At 37.6% G+C, this 26767-nt stretch overlaps 2 protein-coding genes across 4 annotated transcripts in view; one reads left to right on the top strand and one right to left on the bottom strand.

The window, feature by feature from the left end:
- The window catches only part of LOC128871548 (F-box/LRR-repeat protein 7), a 92687-nt gene that overhangs the window by 64215 nt on the left and 1705 nt on the right, over nt 1-26767 (top strand). For all 3 annotated transcript variants that reach the window (XM_054113389.1, XM_054113390.1, XM_054113391.1), the window contains exons 3-4: nt 25042-25762; nt 25836-26669. In XM_054113389.1, coding sequence (XP_053969364.1) covers nt 25123-25762; nt 25836-26669 — 1474 coding nt within the window. In that variant the 5' untranslated portion in view covers nt 25042-25122. The remainder of the gene's footprint in view (nt 1-25041; nt 25763-25835; nt 26670-26767) is intronic.
- Nucleotides 8435-9007, bottom strand: LOC128871550 (kunitz-type serine protease inhibitor 2-like). Its single transcript, XM_054113395.1, has 2 exons — nt 8880-9007; nt 8435-8649 (listed from the first exon to the last, which is right to left on the bottom strand). The coding sequence occupies exons 1-2, from the start codon at nt 8962-8964 to the stop codon at nt 8483-8485; spliced, it is 252 nt and encodes an 83-aa protein (XP_053969370.1). The 5' UTR covers nt 8965-9007; the 3' UTR covers nt 8435-8482.

The following is a 26767-nucleotide window of genomic DNA, read 5'->3' as shown; positions in this document are numbered from 1 at the left end:
TCAAGATCTTATAAAAACACCCGATATAACCGCCATATCTGTTCAAATAAATACGCTTTCAGACACTCTGGTTCAATATACTCCTTCAAATTCCCTTGCAAATACTGACATTCGAACTTAGCGTGAACATTGAATTCACAAGAAAATTTAACTCATTTCTGACCCAGTGGCTATGCTAATTTCGAGCCAGTTTTTCAGTGGTAGTTGAATTTTTTTTTCTGTTTAAACTAAATTTAAAATTAGTATGTAGTTTTTTCGTACATTTTAAACGTAGCTTCCACTTTGGTCAAACGGCTTGAGATACTAAGTTAGGCTGAGTATAATAATCAGGTGTTTATTGTCTCGTCGACTTTGATTGCAAAAACCTTCGGGACTAACAAACAAGTATAGCACTCAGACAACATTACATCGATTGTACTGCACTTTTTTAATTTCCTTCAAATCTACTTGATCTCCGAAGGAATCTGAGTAGATCTTGTGGTGCCTAGGAGCCGTGGTGGTCGCTTTTTAACACATTAGTGCCAAAGATCTCAAGACTGATTCAAGCGAAGACCGGGCAGATGCACAGAAGGCCGTCTCATCCTCCTCTCCATATGCTGCACATAGTACACTGTCTGAGGTGCCTACCTTTTCCATTTGCTTCACCCATTGAAAGTGGCCCGTTATCAGTCCAATCAACTGCCTGCAGTCCCTTCTGCTTTATAACAGGAGGATATGCAACAGTCGGTCGACATGACCCGTAACATCAGTTTTATCGATTTGCAGCCTCTCTCAGCCTGCCAAGCCCGCTTGTGAGTTGAAGTAACCCCTTTGCTAAACGTGGCTTTGCTGGCTGCAGAAGGTAATGGCAGAACGGGCTCTGAGACCAACTTCTTTGGGGTTCTAGCTTCTCCTAGCTAAAGAGTTAGAGGTCTCGTTACCCGACCTTCTTCCTCATTTTAAAAGAAAACCGCTCGAAAAATGGACGAAGCGCTCTATGAACTTCGCGAACAGATTTTTTTTTCACAATTTGGAAGCGTTGTTCAGGCGGTAAACTAGTCATGATGAGTTGCTAAACCTTACTAAACTAAAATTCTCAGCTCAGCTAAAAAAGCACCCGATATAAGAATATCTCTCTTTCGTTTTAATGTTATTTATATTACTACGACGTTTGACGTAGTATGACGACAACAAACTTCTGCAGGTCATGCAGGATTGTAGCTAATCTTAGTCAGTGTTGAAAGACATAAACTCTAACGAAACTCAGAGGCATTCAAACCTTTTCTGGCTCTGAGATGTCAATGCACCTAGTTCAGAGTTCATTTTGGAGACATTCGAGACAGTAAATGCTCTAATTAGTTCCACAAATGGTATCCACGTCCACTTCTCTCGTATTATTATTATTTCCTAGAGCGCCGGCTGGTTGCTCAAAGTGCCGACTCCTCTTTAGTGAGTAACAAAGGCTTAAAGTATTACTGCAAATTTAAAAGTAGTTGTCGATGCTCACAAACCGATTTTCCAGATACCCAATTTCCTTAAACTCAGGTCACTCAAAGAAGCAAATTCCTTAATAAACAGATTAGGTAGATATGATCGAATCGGCTTAGTAATCGTAATGCAGGCCGGCAGTCAGTTTATCATCATTGCAGAGTTACAATTTGTATCATAACTGTTTTGTTCAATTAAACCTTGAGTTTTAGACGCAAACTCCATTTCATCCCAACCGCGTTTTCTTGCAAGAGTAGAGAGTCTCATAAGCTCTTTTGATCCGATGGTCCGTACTTTAGCAGATGACAGTATAACCCCTACACACGCTTGATTCCAAAAATGAAACAACAATTTTTGAATAATTCACAATTCCTTATTTATTAATTTATTTTACAACTATTCAACTTTTATATGGTCCTTTCTGCAAGGCCGCAACTTCACAGTCATCCGCTTTTCTCTTAAAATTATAATTTAATAATTATTGCTAGTTCCGCTTACACAAAACTTTCGCAGAAATTCGAAGATAGTATTAGCGCATCATGAAAGCAGGACTCTGACCAACATGGCAAGAGGTAATTGCACGCTGGAAATGTTAAAAGCATTCATTACTTCTCATGATAACAAAACATTTATGTATTATTTATTCATAACAAATTTGCAATTTTTCTATTCGAAGTTTGTCATTAGGTGTAGAGACTTGCTAAATACACAAAATATTCTTAAAACACAATTTAAAAATATGTAAAACTTCACTTCGGCGTTTTTATTGTTTTTTGTTTTTTTTTTTACTTTTTTTTGTAATTATTTGCTTTTATCATTACCAAATTCCAATCGCGCGTTCACTGCAAAAGTATTTAAAAGAGTGATTAACAAAAAAACACCCAAAATCAGACGTAAACTAATCATTCTTTTGAATGTAGCGACAGGCCTAATTCTACCGACACGCTTGCTGATATACTAACTGAAAATATTATATATTTTTTAATAAATATCACTTTCATATGTATTTGGAAAATCGTGTACACAGCTGCCGAAATTCATATTGCCTTCATCTACCAGTTTCCTATATTTTTGTTTATGGCGCATTTTCTTATATTTCAAATAATATTTTAATCAACCTGTATTTTAAGGCAGATATACAGTGGGTTTTACTACAAATCGTACGTCGTTTTTTTTTGTGTTTTTTCTTTGCAATGTTTGCATTGTTGACTTGTTTGTTATTCTTATAATTATATCTCTACATAAATGTATACACTGCGTTAAGTAATTATGGCACTAGGACTTATTGACAAATATTAACAATTGATTTGTTTCTTACATAATTTTATAATTTTTTTATGAAAATTTAGTTCAGTCTCTCAAAAACACAAAGAAAATTCAGAAAAATTACTTACTTTTTAATCGGAATTCTTAGAAAAAATTCAGGCATGTGCTATAATTTTATAAAATTTTGTTTTAATGAAAATTTAATCTCCCATAAAAAAAAAAAAAATTGAACAAAATTTCAGAAATATTTCACACAATTTTGTATGTTTAATCAGGTATGTATTTTAGCATATTGAATTTTGATGCAATGTTTTTGATTTTGATTCTTTACAATTTTTTTTTTTTTTGCGGGTGATCTTACGCATTTTCTTCCTGTAGCGAATGCTTTGGATTTGTTTATATGGAAGCCAACATTGTTCAAAAATCAACCTGATTTTTTAGCTACTTCACACTAACACTTTATAGTAAAAAAATTAAACAGACTATAAAACTGCATATTCTAAATTTTTATAAAATTTTTCATTTTTTTTTTTTAATTATTTTCAAATTTGCTCAAAGTTGAAAACTTGGATTTATATAATAAATTACATATATATATATACATAAATTACAATAATATATTTTCATAAAAAAATCATTAGAATTAAATGAAAAATAATCATATTGTCAAACCTTTTCAATAAATTCCTGTACTATCGTTTTTTAACGCAGTATATAGATAAAAGTGTAGAACATTTCTTTGAAGGAGCATCACCCAAAAAGCATTACTTCGCTTTTAATATTATATTAGGTGCGCAACTAAGTTCGCGCTTTTTTTTTTTGATGAAAATACAGCTTTATTCTGAAGAAATGGTTACAAGTGAATCATTGAAAGTATTTCCCATCGCTGACTACTACTTTCTCCCCATCTTTCTGGTAGATCTCGTATACCGTCGCGGTAAAACTGTTCATCTTTTGAAGCTATCCACGGATCAAGCCATTTTTTGATGTCTTCATATGAATGGAACTGCTGGTCAGCTAGACCATGTGCCATCGATCGGAACAGGATATTATCGGACGGCGCAATATCTGGAGAATATGGCGGGTGGGGTAGGATTTCCCATTTCAATGTTTCCAGGTAGGTTTTAACGGGTTCGGCAAGGTGAGGCCGAGCGTTGTCATGCTGTAGAATCCGCATATTGCGGGCGCTTCTAGCGCAGAGCTCAGCTCAACCGCATCAATTGAAGTCGATACCAATCCCCAGTGATGGTTCCAACTTGGTCCCGCCAAATATAATACATAGCATATGGTAACCTTCGCAGCGTGAATATTCGGCCGAAGCGACGACATAGAAGCATGACCGGGCAGTCCCCATGACTTTCTTTTCCTTGGATTGCTGTAATAAATCAATTTTTCCTCACCCGTCACGATGCGATGGTTTTAGCTTATAAGGAACCCGAGTCTCCTATTTCTGAATCATTCCCAAAGCATGCAATCGCTTGGAAATGGATTGGCGGGTAACTGCTAATACTGAAGCAAGCTTTTCTTGCGTTTGACACGGATCATCATTGAGCAATGCCTCCAATTCAGCGTCTTCGAGGGTTTTCGTCCTTCCTTCACGCGGACGGTCGTCAACATTAAAATCACCGTCTTTGAAGCGGCGGAACCAATCTCGGCACGTTGTTTCACTTAAAGCAGCATCTCCATAAACTTTTTGTAGCTCTCGATGCGCTTCAGCCGCTTTTTCGAATGAGAGAAGAGAAAACCAACCGCAAATGACGACTATTCGACACAAAATCAGACATTTTCACAAAACCAAAAGTATATGATACCAAAATAAAATCACTAATGTGTCAAAGCAGTTTGTTTACCATATGTCGAAGCTTGGTTTATGACGTTTAGGTTATGTTAGAATCGACTAGCACACGCTGCTGGCGACATCTATTGGCAAATAGCGGGAATTTAGTTGTGCACCTAATATTATTTACACCGTTGGAAATCCTATGGGTCATAAATAGATGATAGATGCTGTCATTTGTTTATATTTAAATAATAAAAATGTATTAAAAATACTGATTGTTATATTATATTATCAAAGCAAATAGGGTTTTGAAAAATCCATTAAAAAATAAATATATTCGTAACTTTATTATTACTCATTTTACGTTTTAGTTTTTGCGTACAATATTAATAATAAGTTATGTTAAAATGCTGTTTGATGAAAAAATGTTCAATAATGTCATCAGAATTTATTGAACATTTTTTCAATTTTTTTTAAGCTTTTGAAAAAGTTTTGTAATATTATTTATATTGCTTCTAATAGACTAGAGCTATTTTTTTTTTTGATAATTAGTAAAGTAAAAAGTGAAGTTTCAAGCATTGACTAAATAATTGTATGATTTTCAGTGACACTTACTGTATATACTAAATACTAACACGAAGCACAAGTAGCGCGTGCAATTATTTATTTACGTTATGTGGCTGTGATGATTCTGGATACGTAAATAACCGTGGGGGATAATCGCGGTTGCTTTTCCAAGGCTCTAATTTTAAAAGTATATGTATGTAAGTAAGTGAGAAAAAATGTAATAGGGACATGTCATCTTTGAGAAATTCATTTAAAATCATCAAAATATATCCATTGAATAGCCTTAAAGAAAATGGAATAATTTCATAGAAATCCTTAGAATAGCTAGGTCGCCCATGAAAGGGCCCACTTGGACGGGAAATAAAATCCGTGCCTTGTGATACCATTGCAGCAAAAAGGGAGGATAGAGATTTAGAGTTATGAAAAAGAACCAAAGAAGACCGAACGATGACTAATCACGTTTGTGTTAACCGCTTCATGCTACTGATGAAATTTTGCTATTGCGTCTGCGGATTTATGCGCCGATGCGTTGCCCTAACGAAATAAAACTATTTGCTTACCCAGTGGTGACAGTGCTACTTTTTTACCTTTTTAAGATAATTTACCCTTTTACGGCAACTGTCGCTATAACCTTCTTCACCGGAAGTTCTAGCTTGGTCTTTTCCAGCTACAGTTCGCTCCTTTGTAGTTGTCAAACGATTACATTTATTATCAATTTTAGTCCATCTTGCGAATAGTTTTTTATTTTCAAAGAATATATTTATACAAAACTTTAATGACTGTTCCATGTTTTATAAGTTCTCATACCTTCATTCGCACATCTTCCGATACCATACCGTTGCATGACCACTTCTATTACGGTGAACCCAGTTGGGCAGAATGTTTACATGAAACCAATAATAAATTAAGCGAAAAGTGTTGAGCTTACAAAGTTGCTGCCATTCCGTCACTTCCTACTTTCCTTACTCTTGCCACTTTGCCGATTACAAATTTACATACCAGCCATTCTCCACTCTATATGAACTAGCCGCTTTCTTTTGTACACGAGTTGGAAAAGAACACTCATTTAAATATCGATTTGCATGCTATCAGTATATACTATCCCAGCAGAATCCAACTCGTATGAAGCCACATAGCGCTATTGTGATTGATCATGAAGGATATGGAAAATTTCCATTTAAAAATCATTTTATTTTGCTCTCTGTTTATTTAGTTTTTGTGAATCATGTGCAACTTGTGTACAAAAGAATGCGCTACTGAAAATTATTTATATGGCTTTTATCAAACCTCGCAGCTATTCTAAATTGATGTTGTACAAAAATATGATATAAGCGGAAATGTTCTAAAGAAAAATTTGAAATTTTGATGAAAATGTTTTTAAATTTGTACACAGTTAGAAACTTGGATTTATATAGTTTTTGTAGAAAAAAATATGTTCCTACTTGTCAAGGATGGTTTAGCAAATTTTGTTCCGGGAATCTGAACCTGCAAGAGCCCAAGAATCCATCCAAGATCGATAATGACGTTTTGCGATCCATGTTGGAAAATATTCCCAAAATACTTGGGTTGCACATGAATTAACAAAACCAAAGGTCCAGTTTACTTCGAGTTGCTGAAACAGGGAAAAACCATCAACGCAGATCTGTTCTGCAATCAGCTAAATAAATTGAATGCAGCTATCAAAGAAAAAAGACCAGCATTAGCGTCCAGAAAATTGATAGTGTTCCACCACGATAATGCTCGACCGCATACCGCAATGGGGACACAACAAAAACTGAATGCCTTAGGATGGAAAGTCCTTAGTCACCCACTGTATTCACCTGACATTGCCCCTTCTAATTATTACCTGCTCAGATCTCTGCAAAATTATCTTATGGGGAAAAAAGTCAAGTCTTTTTAAAGTGTTTCTAAGGCAGTTGCTGACTATTTAAACTCCTCTACAAAACAGGAGCTCACCGGTTACTTGGTTAGGTTAGGTTAGCCTGGTTGGCAATAAGCCACACATAGACCTTTTGGTCCCTAGCGATACCAGATGGAATCACCGCTTACTTGAAAGATGGCCAAAAGTTGTAACAAGTAACGGAGCATATATAATTTATTAATATTAAATATATTGTATATTATATTTTTATAAATGAATTTAAATATTTTCTTTAAAATACGACAGCACTTTCCCTCCCACCCAATATGAACGAATTACTGTTTGCCGCTAGACTACTGTTTGTTTTAACCAAAGTGTGATCTTAAAGAAACTAAAGCATTGAGAGTGTTATCCTCCGAGCGTGCCTAAAATGTGTAGCATTCAGCAGATAAGGGCAACGCTTTGCTTCAACACTTGTTGACGAGATTATTGATTGAAATTGAAATGCTTTCTGCAGATAAAGTGTCTATCCCTACAATTAAAGAAATGTTAATTTATTTAATCAAACATACATAAATACATAAATGACTTTTTATTAAATGTAGTTGGCAAACAGCTACTTAAATTCCAATGAAATTTATCTACCTGGCTGCTGCGCCGCTAATTTTTTGCTGTAATTTTTTCGCACTCAATAACAAAAGTTTCCGCCAAATACAAACTCAGCTTTTTTACAATATAATAAAATAGTAGCAAACGCTAAAAACTCAATCAATGTGTCGAATACAGATTTCCTTTTCTCAAAAGGGGATTTTCTTTTTTAATCTAATGGAAATTGTATCTTACGTAAGAGAAATGAGTTCAACAATCCTTGGATTTAAACCGACTAGTTTCGATATTTTCGGCCTTAAAAGGACCAGAATTCTTGGATCTCGACGTCCAGGATTGGAATAGACATGCTCAACTCGTGCCAAAGTAAAGATCGTTTGTATGTAATTGTGACAAACGCATTTAGTTCAATTATAGTGGAAATACCTATTGAGAACAAAACAATGAGAAAAAGAGAATATTTTATTGTGGAGCACAATTTTACTACAGTCGTCTTGATGTTGTTCCCCAAATGGATGCTCCTACAGTTTTAAGTCGACTCTGAACGGCAGATATTTTTTATGAGGAGCTTTTTCATGGCAGAAATACACTCGAAGGTTTGCCATTGCCTTTCGAGCGGCGACTGTTGTTAGAAAAAACGTTTCCTATTATTTGATGTTCATGCACCGAGATTCGAACTTACGTTCTCTCAGCATTCCGAGTGATAGTCACGCACCAACTTATTCGGTTACGGTGGCCGCCATAACTTTTGCATTACTTGAAACTATTTTCTATGGTCGTATTTGAACATATGCACAGGCATAGGTATCATGTCGGGCTCACGTTATCATCGGGCTTTAGCAGAGAAACAAACTACATAAGTTTTTAATTCATTGAATTTAATTCATAATTCCTTATTTATTCACTTGGTTCACACTTCAAAAACAATATGGTGCTCAGCTTTTTAAACACGCAGCTTCACAGTCCTCCCTTCTTCGGAAATTATTGCCATTTCCGCCACAGCCTCCATAAATAAAGATCCTGCAACTATTTGAATCGGCGTCAAAGTGGTAGCGCCTCTTCACAGCACGACAATGGCCAGTCTCAGGGGGTAGATTGCAAACTGGAAATGTAAAGAGATTAATTAAATTTTTTTTTATTCCTAAAAAAAATAACTAAGAGCTTCTTCTCCAATGGAAGTGACTAAACTGCCTTCCAATAGCCTTTTTGATGGCTAACAGGCGTCAGAGTTTAAAAAGTTTGCATACATATATATTTTTGAAATTTCTGGATACTCAGCTAAGGGTTCTACCTAGTTGCAAGTTTAGTAAAATAATTTAATATTGTTATTACCATTTGCCGATTGCGCACTCATTACAAAAATATTTACTAGGACATTTAACAAAAAAAAGCCAAAAATGACACGTAGACTAATCATTTTTTGCTTTTTGGTTTTGGAGCAGATTTATCGCCAACTTATCCAACACGCTCACTGAAGTACTGACCGAAAATCTGAAATTTTTTTAATAAATATCACTCTAATAGGCAGTTGAAGAACTCTGTTCACTTTTTATGTACACAGCTGTCGAAATTCGTATTGTCCTATTTAATCTATGTATATGAATTATATGCGTGAATCTGTATGATGTTGATTGAGCCCATGTGTTTATTTACAATTCTTTTTTTTTTTTTTTGATTGTTAAATAAATATACCACGCTCAGCGATTTCACTACTAGGGTAGGCAAAGAGCGTATTTTTCGTCACACAAACTGCTACTACCGACAGATTTTACTAATCTGGATACCTGCAAAGTAGCGCTCGTACTCTTTAGACAACACTCGATGAGCGAAGAACTTGGAATTACGAAGAACTTATTTGGAAAGCTGCCAAAATCAATTTCTTACGTTCATAGTAAGTGAACACTAATGGCGAAATGGGTTCGGAGGCCGATTTCTTTGTAAATCGCAGATATGAGTAGGAGGTAGAATGGAGGCAGCACTTCCTGTGCATAGAAGCATGAAAATTCAAAGTAGGCATTGGTACATATAATTCTATATCATGAAATTCGGAGAAGATGATCTACCATACAGTAGCTTAAATCTTACAAATAAGATTTACCACTTTTTTATTTGAATTGACGGTCTAAGAAAAAACAAATCAAATGTTTTCTATAGTATTTTCCCGTATTTTCTGATAAAAAATTAAATTATTGTAAATAACTTCTTCACCAAAACAATGTTGACAAATTTTTATTTACTTAAGAGAAAATTTAAACATTTTTTGGTAAAAAAAATTTTATAAAAATGGTTTTTAATGTTTTTCCAAAAATTGTCCATATTTCTATTTTTTATTGGGTATGGGAATAAGTTTACGCCCTGTCTTAGCCAAAGTTACGAATTATTTAAACAATTATAATATCGTAGGCTACAAACTTTACTCCATCTTTTAGGCAGCATGCGGATTCCTCTGACGGAAAATTCGAGTTCTTTTGACTTGATCCATTCAATGAGGAGAGCAAGATTTCCCAATTCAGTCCCTTTAAATATTTCTGGACCGATTTAGCAACGTAGGGCATGGCGTTGTCATGCAACAAAATAAGTTTGTCACGTCTACCGTCCCATTCCGGCCGCTTTTCTTTGAGAGCTGGATTCAATCGCATTAGCTACAGTCGGTAACGATCACCAGTGATGGTTTGAGATGGTTTAAGGAGTTCATAATTGATGACACCCTTCTGATCCCCCCAGATGCACAACATAACCTTTGAAGCATGAATATTTTTTTTGCTGTCTATGGACCTGGTTCACCTGGCAGGCTCCAACATTTTCGACGCATAAGGTTATCATAATATATCCATTTTTCATTGCCAGTGACGAAGCGATGCAGAAAATGTTGTCTTTTCTGCCGTTCAAGAAGCATCTCACACGTCACCAAACGTCTCTCGATATCCCTCTCCTTCAATTGATGTGGCACCCAGTTACCTGCTTTCTGGACCATTCCCATCGCGTGCAAACGTTTTCCAAAGGATGATCTGTCAACATCCAACTCTTTAGACTTATCGTTAAGGGTTCGACATGCATCTTCATTCAATAATTGTTGCAGTTGGATATCTTCGAATTTGTTCGGTGACCCTTCGCGATCTTTATCACTCACACAGTCACGTTGAAATTAATACTTTGGAAAGTCGAAACCACTCTTTACAAGCTGTATTTGATGGAGCGTGATTACTGTAAATATTGAATAATATCGGGCAAAAAGTAAGGTGAATTAATTTGTCAAAGTTCGCGGGATTAAAATTTCGCTCTAGTTATTTTTTTCATGAGTTGGCAGCACTGTTAATAACATCTGGGCCAACTTTCATGTGAATGTCATTATCAGTAATATATTTACATACGTTTGTGTTTACCAAACGACCAAGAGTGCATATTTCGATTTTTACAATGTCTGATTTGATTGAGCAGAGAAGTGCCATCAAATTTTGTTTGTGGAATGAAATTTCGGCTGCGGAAACGTTTAGCATGTTGCAGAAGGCATTTTGTGATTCGACCATGTCGCAGAAAAATGTTTATAAGTGGAGCAAAGGCTTCAAAGAGGGTCGAGAACGTGTTGATGACTTGGAGCGCTCCGGACGACCATCGACGTCAACAGATGACCAACACGTCAATAAAGTGAAGGAGTTAGTGCTCAAAAATCGTCGGTTGACTGTTAAAGACCTTACTGATATGATCGGAATATGAGAAGGATCTATGAAAACCATTTTGAAAGACCATTTGGGCCTACGAAAAGTCAAATCTCGTTTGGTACCGAAAACTCTCAATTTCTTGGGAGAAAGTCGTCGCGTTGATGTGTGTGAAACAATGCTTTCAGACTATCAGGACAAGCTCAAATGCATCATTACGGGAGGTGAGACTTGGATTTATGCTTACGACCAAGCGAATATCGTGCTAAAGGCGAGGCCAGGCCAAAAAGAGCACGTCAAAGTCGTTCAAAAATAAAGGTCATGATGACAGTTTTTTTCAATTTTCGTGGTGTGGTGCACTATGAGTTCCTTCCACCTGGCCAAACTGCTAATAAGGAATATTTTTTGAGCGTTATGTGTCGTTTACGTGAGGCAATTCGTCTAAAAAGACCAGAATTATGGGCCAACAACTCTTGGTTTTTGCTTCATGATAATGCACCGTCTCATACTGCACTCGTTCTTCGTGATCATTTCGCCAAAAATTCCACGCATATCGTTCCGCCACCACCGTATTTGCCTGATTTGGTTCCGTGTGACTTCTGGCTATTCCCAAAACTCAAGAGACCACTCCGGGGAACGCGTTTCGAGTCGATTGAGGAGATAAAAGCTGAATCGAAGACGGTGCTGATGGCTATACCGGAAATGGACTATTTGGCATGTTTCGGGGATTGGAAAAATCGTTGGCAGAAGTGTATTTCATTATTTTGAAGAGGATGAAATTGATTTATAAGAATAAATAAAGATTTTTCATTTTACAACCAAATTCACCTTACTTTTTGCCTACAGGACAATATCATTGACGGCAAATCGCTGAAGACAGGCCACTTCCCATCGAGGGCTGATTTCTTCTTTGCATTTTGCGCTGCCACTCCGTGCGCTGTAGGTGCAGCAATACCATCTTTGCAAAACTTTTAATAACTCAAGAATAACTCAAGCGTTCGACGTTCTTTGTTAAAATAGTCGCAGATGAAGAACACCTGACACTCCTTTTCTATTGCATTGTTGCAGCTTGTACAGAACGGAGTGTCCTGTCCACTGGTATGAGGGCACAGAAACATTACAAGACGAGCCAATAGCATGAAGCTGGCTAGAAATATGGTGGGCCCAGACGTGCATGAATAGTATTGCTTCATTTCATGGACGCCATTCTGAATTAATGCATAAAGTAGGTGCGGGAAGGGAGTCTCCCCGGAAAAGGAAGATGGCTTGTTTGAGTGGCTACATCATTCGACGCAGAAAACACAAAACAAAAACATGTGACAGAAAGAGGAGTATCATTTCTAGGCTCCATTTTAGACCTCTAAAATCATCACCACCCAACCTACTCTTCAACAAACACGCAGCTTTCTATTATTCCAACAAATGAATGACCTAAAAATAAACTTTTTTTTATTTAATTCAATCAGTTGTACTCAAGGTGAATCTATTAAAGGTGTTATTGGTCAATCAGCTGAGTTGTTTTTTTTTTTTCTTCTTTCGCCGTGTCCACGTGGCTGTCAGCTCAGAATAAAACAAAACGAATTCATTATTTGTTTTCTAGTTTCTCAATTATTTGTTTTGACAATCAAATGTACAGAACAGTGTTGTTGACCTAGTGCCACCATCTTTAATGAATACGTCTTGGTTGTACTTCAGGTTTTTAATGCCAATAAATTACGATGCTTCAGCAATACTAACAGGCGAAACCACATTTGACCGCAACAAATTTAAAACTTCAAAAAACCATACAGAAAATATATACTAAAAATTAATGCTGCTGGAATGATAGTCCTTGGTCGGATATAAATCCAGATTGTTCTGGTAACGTTGAACCGACTGTCGTGAGAACGAAAATTTAATGTAGACAGCGCTTTTTATATAGATGCATACATAGGTACATACATACAGTGTGTTTCTCAATTAACGCCAACATTTAACAATTTCAATTTACTCATATCAATACACATTTGCTGCACATATGTACATACGTTCACATATTACAAGAACATATCGTCTCGCGGTTCATATGAAAATCATCCGGCAAGCAATCTGGCAACCCCGCTGCCATGGCTAGAAAATCAGAACGTTGGTTTTTGTTCTTGAAACTTTGCCCGATTCCTTGTTGTCTTTGGCAGTCTTCACACTCCTTCAGTAATATGAAAAGTTTATGTAAATCATTTATTTCGCGAGTTTGCTGATGTGCGATTGTTTTTTCTGTCGTCGCTTGCGTTGTTACTATTTTTGGTGTTTCCACTTGTAGTAAGTCATCCAGAACACTGCTTAAAGCTTCCATCCTATCTAGGGTATTATCGTGTGAACGACGAAGGGATACACCCCAGTATTCCTCGAATAGAGAGAATTGGCTTGCACTTCCAAATGATTTCGATGAACTTCCAGTTGATTTTGTTGCACTTCCTTTCATTCTTTGTATTCCAGAAAAATCTACACTCATTTTACGATTTGAAGTTGTGTCTACTTTTAAGGACCCATCTTTTAATTTATCATCATTATTAGAAGCCGGACCATTTCGTTTGTCTTTTCTTCGGAGTGCAGACAATCGTCTTCCTTCTACACTCTTTCGTTTGCTCTTTCTCCTATTTCTTTTACCATATTTTCTACTAGCTCTGCGTGAAATCGCATTCTCGTCTAAATTTCCCTCACTTTTGAGACTTTGGTCCTGAAGCAAACTTTTTTCGTTACTCTCTACTCTTTTACGGCCTCTTCTTCGTTTTGCTCCTATTCTTTGATGGGTGATATCAAAATCTGATAGTGTTCTTCGAATACTTTTATTACTTTTTCTTCTTATTTTTCTTTTTCTGCTACCTTTTCCACTTGTCCTTCTATCAGCCATATCTGAAGTTGTACTTTCTAGGCTCTTGTGACTTTTCCTTCTTTTTTTTCTTTTCACACCTCGTTGACTTCGCCTTTGTTCAGCCACTCCTGAAATTCTGTTTTGTCTGATTTTACTGCTGTGCCTTTTACCGCTGTGCCTTTTACCGCGGTATCTGCTGAATCTGCTAAATCTGCTGAATCTTCTGCGTTGTCTGCTTTTATTAATTTCTTTTTTAACACTTTCCGCACTTGCTCTTCGCAAATTCAGATATGACATATAAATTTGGCTACTACTTAACGTGGTCACTTGAGTTGGTGTTTCGTCATCATATTCTATATTATTTTCCATGTTAGTTACCGATTCCATAAAAAATGAAGGTGCCCTTTTGCCAGTCTCTAAGCTCTCTCGTTGTTTAATTTCAGGCATAACTCCATAAAATGAATCCCTAACATTACTTGCCCTACGTACAATATTCGCTTTGGTCAACCATTTACGAAAATATTTTAGCACTAAGGCGTTTGAATTTACTCCACGAAATTTAGATATTTTATCGTCTCCGCCAAGACTGCGTTCTTTTTCTGCTTCAACAAATGGTTTACACTCGTCAGGCATTTTTTCATTTCCCTTTTCCGCACAGCCCTCTTTTGTCAGGCTTAGTTCAATATTTCTTTTTGCAAAGTTTAGTGATTCCCTTTTCCGTGCTATGAGCTCCTCTAATTTCCGAAGTTCTTCGACGCCTTTTCGGTATCTGTTCATCGCGTTAACTATAGACTGAGACCGTTTCTTTAACTTTTTCTCTAATTGTATAAGTTCGGCTAGGAGTAAGTTGTGTACCAGGCGCAGTTCGTTTATCTTAACCAAATTTATCTGATCTCCTCTGTTTGAAGGATTTTTAAGATACTTCAGTTTCAAAGATTGACGCTTTGCAAACTGTCGTATTCTGCTCGCCATAAAGTTCCGTCTCTCCGCATTGTAATACCATGATGCCAGTGAATATATGCCGAATAAATGGCCTCGCTTACTTCGCGATCGGTGTATGTTTGAGTGTGGACTTCGTTCCCAATGCAAAAAACGCATTTTTAAGTTTTCTTCAAATAAACATGAAATTTTGAAAAAAAAAAAATGTAATAATGACATATGTCAGTAAACAGAACAGGGTTTCCCAACATATACAGCAGATCGCAAAAAGGTATAGGAACTCCTTCTAGGAGTATTGGGGCTAGTTTTACCCTGCGCAGGGTAGCTCTTCAGTATGATTAGTTACCTTGAAATGCTTATTTAACGCACGTTTCTTAAATCAAATTTCTCATGATTCAATAACAGAAAGATACTATTCATCAGAGTCATCTCATGTGTAAACTGAAGAGGTAGTAGACCATTTTGCCGAAGGTCAAAGCTCGAAAAAATCCCACTACATTCACAATTTCGAAAAAAGCGTATTTTTTACATAACGGTAAAGCGATTGCGAATATTGCGATATCATAAGGAGACTCACACCAAATTTAATCGGATATGCAGATTCATTTGTATTCACTTAGCCGATTGTTTGAAATGCGATAACCACGCATTTGGAAGCTTCTCAAGCATAACTAAGTTAAGGGAATACACAGAATGAATTGGTGCAGAAACTTTATAATATGGAAAGGAAGAAATTTGAATTTTTCTGAAAGGGATACCTGTTAGGAGGAATTAAAATTTTGATTATATACCTACATTAAAGATTTTTATAAAGACGATTTATTATCTTTGATAAGAGTACATAATTTGAGCTTAAAAAATGGAAGCTATTACATTTTGCAAACCTGTTTCTTATGAAATGCAAAAATCAAATGAATTAATTTTTATTAAAAGACTAGTTGTGTTCGATAAAAATATTACCAATTACCGTTACCAATACAAATCAAAAAACGTAAGCGAAATTTTATCTCAAATAGGAGAAAAAGCTAAACGTTAACGAAGAGAAAATTTGGAAAAATTCGACCACAAGTTTTAGATCACATTTTTTGTGTTGGGTAATTTTTGCTGGCTAAAATTTCTGCAGCACAAAATTAGCGTCTTTCTTGCACCGAACTGTCACTTTGTTCTCTGAATTTTTGAGTGATGGATATTTTTTTTGCGTTACGAACAGGACTTAAATTAAAATAGAGGCAAAGCCAAAATGGGCAAAGTAGAAGGAGCTAAGCGGCCATAAGCAGAGCAACATGTGGCCACAAATCGCGTGGTTCACCTCTGCCTTTGTGCCCTAAGGCCTGAGCAGGTCGTTACACTCATTACATTTAACCAAAGTTCGGTTCGGGTGGAGCCGTCTTTGGCAAACGCAGCAGAAATAAACTTCTTGTCCTGGGTTAGGCTCAATGTCAGTCCTAAGAAGAAGTATTTGGAGGAGTCTTGCTGCATAATAGACGATAGGTGAAAGACGAGAGGTGAGGTTCAGCGCCCTAGACATGGCTACAACTCATGGTCGGGACAACCCCGGCAGGAGTCGTTAAACCATCTTTCGAACCACGTTCTCGGGTTGTGATTAGGCAGTTTTATGGGATGCTTAAATCTCTTCCGATGATTGGTTGGTTGATTGGTTAAAGTGGTGATTAATCCAGAATCCAACTAGCGCTTCCCCACCACTATGTTGTCACATCCGTGCTACCAAATTGTTAAACAATTATTTACAGCATGACTATATCCAGTCTGTGCGGTTCAAGAACCTTACTAGGTTGTTGACGTTTAAGACAGACTGTTGTTCGAGACTCACGAACAGTGATTTGCCCAGTATTGACATTCTCTCCTTCCATAAGGCAGGGCATCCCCAGAGGAAATGAAAATTCGTTTCCTTTTTCTCAGGTTGTTTACAACTGTGAGAGTGTAACATATGTTGTGAGGGATGTCCATTTCGACCCGGCAGATCAAAAGCCTGTTATGACTGCCGTGAGTCTCCAGGCGTCCCGTCGTTTCATGTTTATCAATGTTGACGATTGTTTGAGGTTGTAGGTGTGTCATAACATTCTGCTAATTTTATATGTTCTCTGGTCTCTCCATTTAATGCTACCGTAACCTTTCTAAGTACCAACTTTGTTTGGCGTAACCGCACAGTTTGGTACCAATTTGAGTTCCCCTGCTTTAGCTCTTCACCTTTGAGCTCTTCCTTAATGATGTGTAGTCCCACCATCCAGGAAAGGCTCAAGTTCTTTTGGCTTCGAAGTCGCAACCTCTCTAGCCAATGTGTTCTTGATAAAGCTTCCGTTGCAGAAATATCATGCCACGGAATAAATTTAAAAAAGAAAGCCCGAGAACTTTGAATGAAATTTTGATCGCAGTAGTATATACATATGTAACATTCCCATGTATCAGTTTGTGTGTGCAGAAATAAAGGATGATCAGATTGGAGGTACTTTTACGAATATTTTTTTTTTGACAGATCACGCGTGGCTATTGTCAAGCTAAATACATAATTGTTTTCAATATTCATTGACATTTCATCATGGAAAGACTTACGCCCCAACAACGTTTACAAATCGTACAATTGTATTACGAAAATCGACGCTCTGTGAAAGGAGTTCATTGTACGCTCAGGACCCGAATTTTGTTCAACGATGAGGCCCATTTTTGCCTTTTTGGCTACGGTAATAAGCAAAATTGCCATCTTTGGGCTGAAGAGCAACCCAAAGCCATTCAAGAAAAGCCAACCGTTAGGTGCGGCCTATGAGCTGGGGGAATCATCGATCCATGTTTCTGCAAAAACGACGCTGGTTCCAATGTAACAGTCAATAGCGAACGCTATCGCGTTATAACGACTTTTTGATGCCGGAAATAGAAGTCTGCAATCTCCACAGCCAATTCTTGGTTTCAATAAGACGGCGCTACTTGCCATACAATCTGTGGAACAACAAATTTACTGCGTCCTCGTTTCAGTGAGCCTCTTGTCGAGGACCAGTGGATTGGTCACCAAGTTCATGTGATATCACACCTTTGGACTTTTTTTTGTGAGGGTATGTAAAGTATAGATGCCTTGTGGATTAACCAACTTCGTTTGAGGCATTAGAAGCCAACATTACTAAAGTTATTCACGAGATACCGACCGAAGGCCTCCAGTGAGTCTATCAAAATTGGTGTTTACGGTTGATCGAATTACGTCGCAGTTGTGACCAAAATTTGAAAGTAATTATGTTTAAAAAATAATTTTCATGAATGGTTCTAATAAAAAAAAGAATAAAGGTTGCTCAATCAATTTAAATTTTGGGTATATTATTTCAATTTAAAGTTCGATACCACTAAATTGTTTACCCTTTATTATTCTGCTAGGAATTTAAATTTTATTGAAACAGGTTAATTCACCAACAAACAACCGATATGAAAACGACCCTTATAAATAAAATTAGTTTTTAAAATTTGAGAAACTAACCTCAAATAACAACAAAATCGAAATTGTTGGCTTGATATTGTGTGAAACCGGGTCAATGGCTGTTTTCGAGTTTAATTTAAATAAGGAAGATATATTTAATTGAATCTTGGCACACTTATTGCTCAGTTAGGTTAAATCTTTCAAAAAATATTCTCAGGAAATGCTTGTATAAGAGTTTTTTGGTACGAGGAACTCATTTCTGGTTTTTTTTATTAGCTCTTATTAGCTAGATGGCGCTGTAGAGCAATTTTATAAATTTTTTTTTTTCAAACAAATACCTAAATAAGGGGTTTTTAGTAAAAAAAATCCAATTTTCTTTTAATATCAGTTTCTACTAAAATCGATTTTTTTTAAATAAAATTAGTTTCTAAAACCTCAAATAATAAAATATATTTTTAATAAAATTTTTGCTTTTTTTTGAAGAGGAAAACTGAAACATCTCAGCCAAATATAGACCGGTTTAGACGTCTAAAGTATCATTAGAAAGGTATATTCTCGCCTTTTTGGGAAATTGATTCATTAACGCTTACATTTTTTCCTCCCAAATATCATTATTCTGGTTCTGGTGAAAAAATGTTTAAACATTTTTAGGCATACCTTTAAAGCTCAAACTCCTTCCCCTATCTTCTGAGGTGATTTTTTGGAAATAAAATATTTTCGAGAACTAATTTTATTATGAAAAAAACTCAATCATGGAAAGTGCGTATTTTCAAACGATCCAGCTTAAATAAGTTTTAAAATGTTTCCAAAATATTTTGGCGAAATTCGTAAAATATAACAAATTTTATATTGCCAATGGACACAGAGTGCCGGTATGTTTTTTGTTTTTGTATAGAGAGTGATGCACCCTAACCTTTATATAGAGTATATTTATTAGGAAACTAATTAATATGCATCCCTAAACACGGCTGCATGGCGTTTTGCTTCTGCTATGTAAGTTGAGCGTAAGCAATCAGCGCAACCAATCTAATCGCCGCCCAATGAACTTGTACGAATTTTCATTGCTGTAGGGAAATTCTTGTCGATGATGTATATGATGCCTTATCCGGGCTCATCGACAACTATTGGCCGATTGAAGCTGAGAATAAGCGAGGTATGTGGAAGCAGAAGAAGCAATGTCAATGGTGCGCAACAGCAGATGTCTCATAACAGTAGGCAGCGCAAAAGTTGCATTTACTTACTAATGCGCGCGACGTCATTATATGTAATGAGCAATGTCATAAGCTTTTTACAGTATATGTACATATGTATGTGTATGTAGAGAGTCGCTAAGCGAGCATGTAATTGCGGACATACGGACTTATGTTAGAGTGCACCAAAGAAGAGCTACAACAGTGGAAGCCTAGCAGTTGGTTGGCAAAATGGCGAAATTCCACTTTCAATTCTACACAGCCAGCTCTTGCGTGTTTGGAGTGTAGCATTCAACGCTGCTGCGCACTATATTGTTATTGTTGCTATGGCTGTGGCTGGGCTGTAGTTGGCCATGCTGTGGTGATGCACTGCCTGCGGCACAGCAAATGCATCAAAATAATGAGCATGGAATATGCATTTAAAGCATGTACCTGCCTATGTTTATTATGCTTCGTACTTAAATATGTACGCACATCCATATACAACCGAGGAAGATGCTTACATTACCTCCCTCCCTCCCTATGTGGCAACCAAGGTTGTGTCGATCAGGCGAAGAAGAGCTGCTGGTAGCAAATGAGGTCGACAGTGAGCGCGATCGATAGCTCAAACGACAGTAGTGCTCGGAGCATTTAAGAGGCAGGCGGGATTGCTGCAAATTGTGGCAGCACACATTTATTTATAATAATTTTTTGCTTCCTTTCGGCTGCCGATCGAATTTGTCGAATCAACGAACAGCTGGAGCCACTGTTTTGCCACTGCTATTAGAACCGTAGCAATATTTTTGCCTGCATTGTTGCTCTTATTATTGCTGCCGCACTTATTGTGGCACGTTGCATTCGCACCAAATACATACATGCATATACCTCTGTGCAAAATAAAAGGAGCGCAAGAATCGGCAACAGTACTGCTCTGGACAGCATTTATAAAGGGTGCATCGTCGAGACAGTGCGCCGAAAATCGTCCAGCTAATTAAAGCCCAGTGCGATAGCTTCAAATGTAGGGCTCAACAGAATAGACGTCTGTCATCCACCTTTGAATCTATGTCTGGTGTTCGGCAAGGTTGCCTGCTTTCTCCTATGCTGTTCCTAATCGTGCTCGATGACGAACTTGCAAGATCTCGTGACGGATGCCGCGGAGGCATGCAGTGGAACTTCAGCGAATACCTTGAACACCTAGATTACGCCGATGAAATCTGTTGCTTTAAGTAAATGTCGCGCAGCCAAGCAGTGGCTTTACCGTTGTTAATTCCAGCAATCAAAACGTCAAAAACTTGACTTGAAGGGCAGCAAATGACATACAAAACAGAATCGGAAAAGCTTGTAGCGCGTTTGCTCAGCTGAAAAAGATATGGAATTCTACATCTACACATACAAATCTGCGTATTTCAACCTAAATATAAAATCGGTCTTTTTGTATCTCTGTAAGATCTGGCTCATGACAGACTTGCTCGCAAATAAGCTGCAAGTTTTTGTCAATAAATGTTTAAGACGTTTATTGCGAATTTGTTGGCCCATAACAAACAACAACAGAGAGCTTTGGGCGAATTGTAAGCAGTAAACCATTCAGAGTGAAATAAAGCAGAGGAAGTGGAGGTGGATTGGCAAAGGTTGCCTCTTGGAAAGGATGCCACAGAAATATGCAGGCAAGCACTTGATTGGAATCCGCAAGGCAATAGAAAAAAGGAAGCCTAAGGTGCACTTGGAAGAGAATTGTTGAAAAGAACTTAATTTTGCAGTGAAATATTTCAAAGAAGTCAAAGTCATTGCGAAGGATCGTGGCCGTTGGAAGCGTTTTGTATAGGCTCTATATACCATCAGGTGCAGGACAGGAAATCAGAGAATTGCCAAGTTTTAACTTTTGTTTTTATATTTTTTTTATATATACATATTTTATAAAAGTGTAGTGCGTTCGACAACAAAAACCATATACCTATGTAATTCAAAGCTCGCAACTTAGTGCGTAACTCACAGAAATGTAACTAATTTGAAAAAATTAACATAAAAATTTACTACTTTTTAATCAGAAATAAACTTCTGTCAATACAGTTTTATAGCCCGCTCGATTTTAGAATAATAAAGTGTAACTTCGAAGTCGCTCAAAAATTGCGTTGATTTTTTGCATACAATGTAGAGCATTTTCTTTCATGTCAAAGACTTACGAGTATCTGATTTGTATGTCTCAAAAGTGAAGTCATACCATTCCACGCACCGCCAAGAAATTCAAAACTACAATTTTAGCCAAAAACAATCATGAATTCCGTATTTTCTGAAACATAACTTGGCTCAGAAAGAGGCCATCAATACGACAAAATATTGTGAAAACCCCAAATTCCCCTGACTTGGTGCTTTCATATTCACTTCCTTGAAGTTGTGCTTGGGAGAAAAAATAATGGACCACACCTACAAATATTATATACAGTATAATACATAACTTTAAAATATAGTAGCAAATTTCTTGAGAACTACATGTAGAGGACGCCATAAGAAGTCTGGTGCAAGAAATTTTTCTTCATCATTTCAGAAGCAAATTTTGATAAGGAGTTTTCGCGTTTCTAGAGATCTGCATCAGGACCTTTAAGAATAAAAAAAAGTAAAAAAATCCGGCAAATATAACTATCCGCTCTAAGAAGCTACTTTAAAGTCATCTTTTAACAACGCGCTCGAAGAAAATTAGGCTCGACAGATGCACTGGCACGCGGTCAACGGCCATGAAAATATTCTTTTCACAGATAAGGAAATTTTCAATGTTGAAGAAGTGTTTAATAAGCACAACAACAAAATCTATGGTGCAAATCAAGAGGCGCAAAAAATGTTGTTCCAATGGTTCAGTGTGGCCACCATCCAGCCTCTGTAATGCCTTGTAAAGGTGTTATAGTTATTTATATCTCCAGCAAAAACCACCCAGCAGGGGCTAAAACAATAATATTCCTGGTTTCACAGCCGCAGCAGATTAGCCGTCTGCCAGATCTGAATCCATTAGACTACAGTTTGTGGTCAGAATTGGTGAACAAGATCTCACAAAAATTTGGAAAGTCTCAAACAATATTTGGTTCGAACAACGCCGTCAATATTAACGGAAACCGTGCGTGCTGCAATAGCTGAATGGCCTAATCGTTTGAAGGCTTACGTAAAAGCAAATGGTGAATGTTTTGAATGAAAATTAAATTTTTTTTAATATTTACATGAGTAAATTAAACTAATTTCATTAAGAGAGTATTATAATTTCATATCTATAACGGCCTAAACTTGTAACAGAACTTATGGCGGGACTAAATATATAAAAATACGAAAATTTTTCTGGCGAAACAAAAAACAGCTATATAATATACATATAGGAAGGCAAAGGCTAAACTAATAAAGTGAAAGATATTCCTTTCAAAGGAGAGGGCTTCACGCCGTATGCGTACTTCTTCCATGGGAGTGTCAGCCTGGTTATTGAATAGCCACACTACCTCATACTCTTTGTTTTTGGAACACTTCAGCAATGTCGCTATTTTCTTATCGTCTTCTTTCCCCTAAAATCTATCGTCCTTTCCTGTACAAAGTTTACTTCGATTTAATACTATTTTAAATTTGTTACTATTACTGGGAAATCCAACCACCAAGCGCTAGGAATAAAATTCTTAATTTTTAACTGATATAAAAAGTATCACCAAACCCCAATTGCTTGAATTTTTTCCAAGCACAACTACTCGAACGTTCACACATTTGCACTTAAAATAAAAATAAAAACAGGTTGCGGAATAAAATGCTTTGCAAAGAAACAACCATTCTTGTCATTTCTTCAATTCCACAACATGCAACATACATCTGTACAATTGATTCGAAAATCCCCGATGAGTCGTTTCTTTTATTTGTTTCAGCACTGTAGGCATATATGTTGTTACACATGTAGATTTGTAGATCTGTAACGCGCGATCGCTGCAGAACATATCGACCGTGGAAGTCTGCTGATTTGCATATATTGTTTCATGCAAAACAGCAACAGCAGCGACACTAACAACTACAATGCCAATTACAACAATTCACATGCCTGCATATGCGCTGCAAGACCCGCAAAGCCACTTTAGCGCCCCATAATTTTCATACTGCCATAGTCTCATAAGATCGATGTGTTTTGCGATGTGCGAGAGATCGCTGCAAAGAGATTGCTGCTGTTAGTTGCAGGCGAATTGGTGTAAGCTGGGCCAATGTATAGCGGAAAGAAAAATTACATGGAGTTATAAGAGTTTGCACTTACAGGGTCGCTATTAAGATTTGGTATCAATTTTACCTTTTAATTGGTGTAAAGTTCAAATATATAAAAGGTGACCAGATAGGAATGATAGTTTTTCCCATTGTTATGATTCGGCAGTTGTCATCGAATCTGCCAATGACATCCAGCTGTGAAATGTTCAGTAAGACTTGACATATCATGCATCGTTTCCAGCATCAATTAAAAATACCAAGTGAATCTACATAACTTCTTACCCACTTGCATATTTCCAACACACAAGACGCCTTACTCTTGCCCTGGCATCGCTAGCGGGTACCGCTTCGGATACTTTTTGGGCTGGCGCGTATACTGCCCTTTCGGAGCTAAGCTAAGCTTCGCATTCAATTTCCGGTTTGCGCTTTGAATTTTTCTTAGATTCTTTTCTAGTTTTATATATATTTACATTGTTGCTTACAAGGTTTGCTATTGCCTTAAGAAGATGAACTATCGCCACTATAATTAACTTTTTTTATCACTTTGATGTTTAGTATCTGCAGTAAATTTCTAGCAATCTGCCGTTTTATTTGAGCTGTTTTTTTTTTTTAGTTTTTCGGAATCAAAGTCCTAGCCTAGTTCGATTATTCCTTATTAAATGATTTTTTTTTCTTTTTATTTCTTCGTTCTTTATATTTTTACAAAGCAGTTAACCAACGAAATTTTTCCATTCCCTTATTGATTTGACATTTCTTGTTTACCATCTCTACAGTACTGCCAATAACTTGAAAAGGTGGAGTATGTGATTCCTTTATGCATTGCCAAGTGCACTAATAACAAAAACAAAAGAGAAAATCAATTACAGGTTTATTTTTTTCTGCTTTCATGAAAATTCCTTGTCATTATTCAAAGACAAATAGTCATTCCTAAAGCGCTGGTCGTTAAAGCTCTCTCCTCGTGAGCTCAAATACAAAGCAGGAAACGGATATGGGTGCGCCATAATTCAGCGGTAGAGTAATTGTACACACATATTTATCGATGTACGTGGTAATTTAAGCTTGCCACAAATACAAGAAGTTTAGAGTGCTAACGAGGTGTCGTTGACGTGTTAATATTCGAATATAAAAGTTGAATGCAACAATTTTTCATCTAATCGGCGATAATTTTAATATAAAAATTTGTTAAGAAACTTTTAGAAAATATTTTATTAAAATTAAAAACTCACTATTTTCCTATTTCTTATTTTTCCAGCTTATTCTTAATTTCAAGTACTATTAAACGCATTTCTGGCCGTTGTTATTGTAGCCGTCGTCCCCCATTACCGCGGCCAGCATGTCACATCAGACCGCACGCCGGGCGCCAGCGCCCACAAGCCTCGAATGTCCTTTGGCTTCGCTGGGCCGCAACAGTAGTGCCGTTATCGATTCATTGACGGGTCACCATCAACCGCCATATCGCCATCCGCTCAGTTCCAGTCCACTCGATCCACAGGTATATCAAATGTCACGCAAATCACCTGACCTCAGCATCGACGCGGACGATATCATCTATACGCCATCCGCTTCACAACAGGGCGACACAGTGGATGGACTGCTCGACGAATTGGTCAATATTGAAGAAGATGCAGATGCTGCTGCCGTTGCCGCAGCGGCCCAGCGCAACCACGCACTTCCAGAATTATTTCAATTACCCCGCAGCGGGTCGCATGGCAGTGGCGCATCGGTGGGACGTATAACCCGGCACCAGGGTGGACGTTGCAGTGTACCCACTGTATCGGGTGCGGTCAACGGAAATAGCGCGCGAAATGCGCAATACTTTTTAGAGAAAAAAATGGATGCGCTATATTTGGGAAACGCGATACGTGCACTGCCGCTGGGCTCGGAGGCGAGCCATTTTCAGAACGAGCGCTACTTTCTCGAAGAAGGGCTGCGCAATATATGTAATTACAGTAATGGTACTGAACGATTAACGGGTGAGTAAGACTCGTAGAAATTGTATGACTTAGTCGAGCACTCAACATGTTTCCCATTTTATTTTTGTTACAGATGCGCACTACCTACGACATCGCGCGTCAAGCCCCAGCGAAACGAGCGGATCCGATCGTTACCTACTCAATCGGACCGGTTCACCAACGGATGCATTCAGCTCGTCCAATCATCTGGACAATTTCCCCAATTCGAACAGCAACAGCACATCCTCCAATCTTGCGCTGGAACAACGTTTCCATCACACCAAAGTGAAAAGTCTATCCGATGGTCTATGCAACATTGGTCGCTTCTCGCCTAGTCTAGATCAAGGTTATGCCACTCTTGTCTCGCCATCGCCAACGGGTCACCATCTGAATACCATTACAACACATAGTATCGTTCACCACCCTCCACCGTCCACGACCACATTGACGACGGTGACACGCTCACGGCACGACAATGTTGCGCCACCACCGTGGAACAAGAAGACCTTTCGTTCGGGACCACTCTTTGATCGGCTGCCCGACGAAGTCGTATTAAAGATTTTCAACTGGTTCGACAGCTGCGAATTATGCATTTTGGCGCGCGTTTGTCGACGCTTTGACCAACTCGCATGGCGTCCAGTGCTATGGAAGGTGATTTCGCTGAAGGGCGAGCATCTAAATGGCGATAAAACACTCAAAATGATATTCCGGCAGCTGTGCGGCCAAACTTGCAATGGCTCTTGCCCAGAAGTTGAGCGAGTTATGCTCTCTGAAGGCTGTCGCATATCAGACAAAGGTTTACAACTGCTGACACGACGCTGCCCTGAGCTGACACATCTACAGCTGCAGACGTGCGTACAGGTGTCCAATCAGGCGTTAATGGATGTGCTTACGAAATGTACCAATTTGCAGCATCTCGATGTGACGGGTAAGTGTTGAGAAGTAAATCCAAACATTATTTCAATAATGAATCAATCAATAACAAATTCAAGAACCCATTTGTGCTCATGTATTTTCCTTTTATAT

Source organism: Anastrepha ludens, chromosome 2 (genome assembly GCF_028408465.1).
Source record: "Anastrepha ludens isolate Willacy chromosome 2, idAnaLude1.1, whole genome shotgun sequence".
NCBI classification, from domain to species: Eukaryota; Metazoa; Arthropoda; class Insecta; order Diptera; family Tephritidae; genus Anastrepha; species Anastrepha ludens.
Note: the sequence above shows the minus strand (reverse complement) of the source record. Positions and strands in the feature narration are given on the sequence as shown.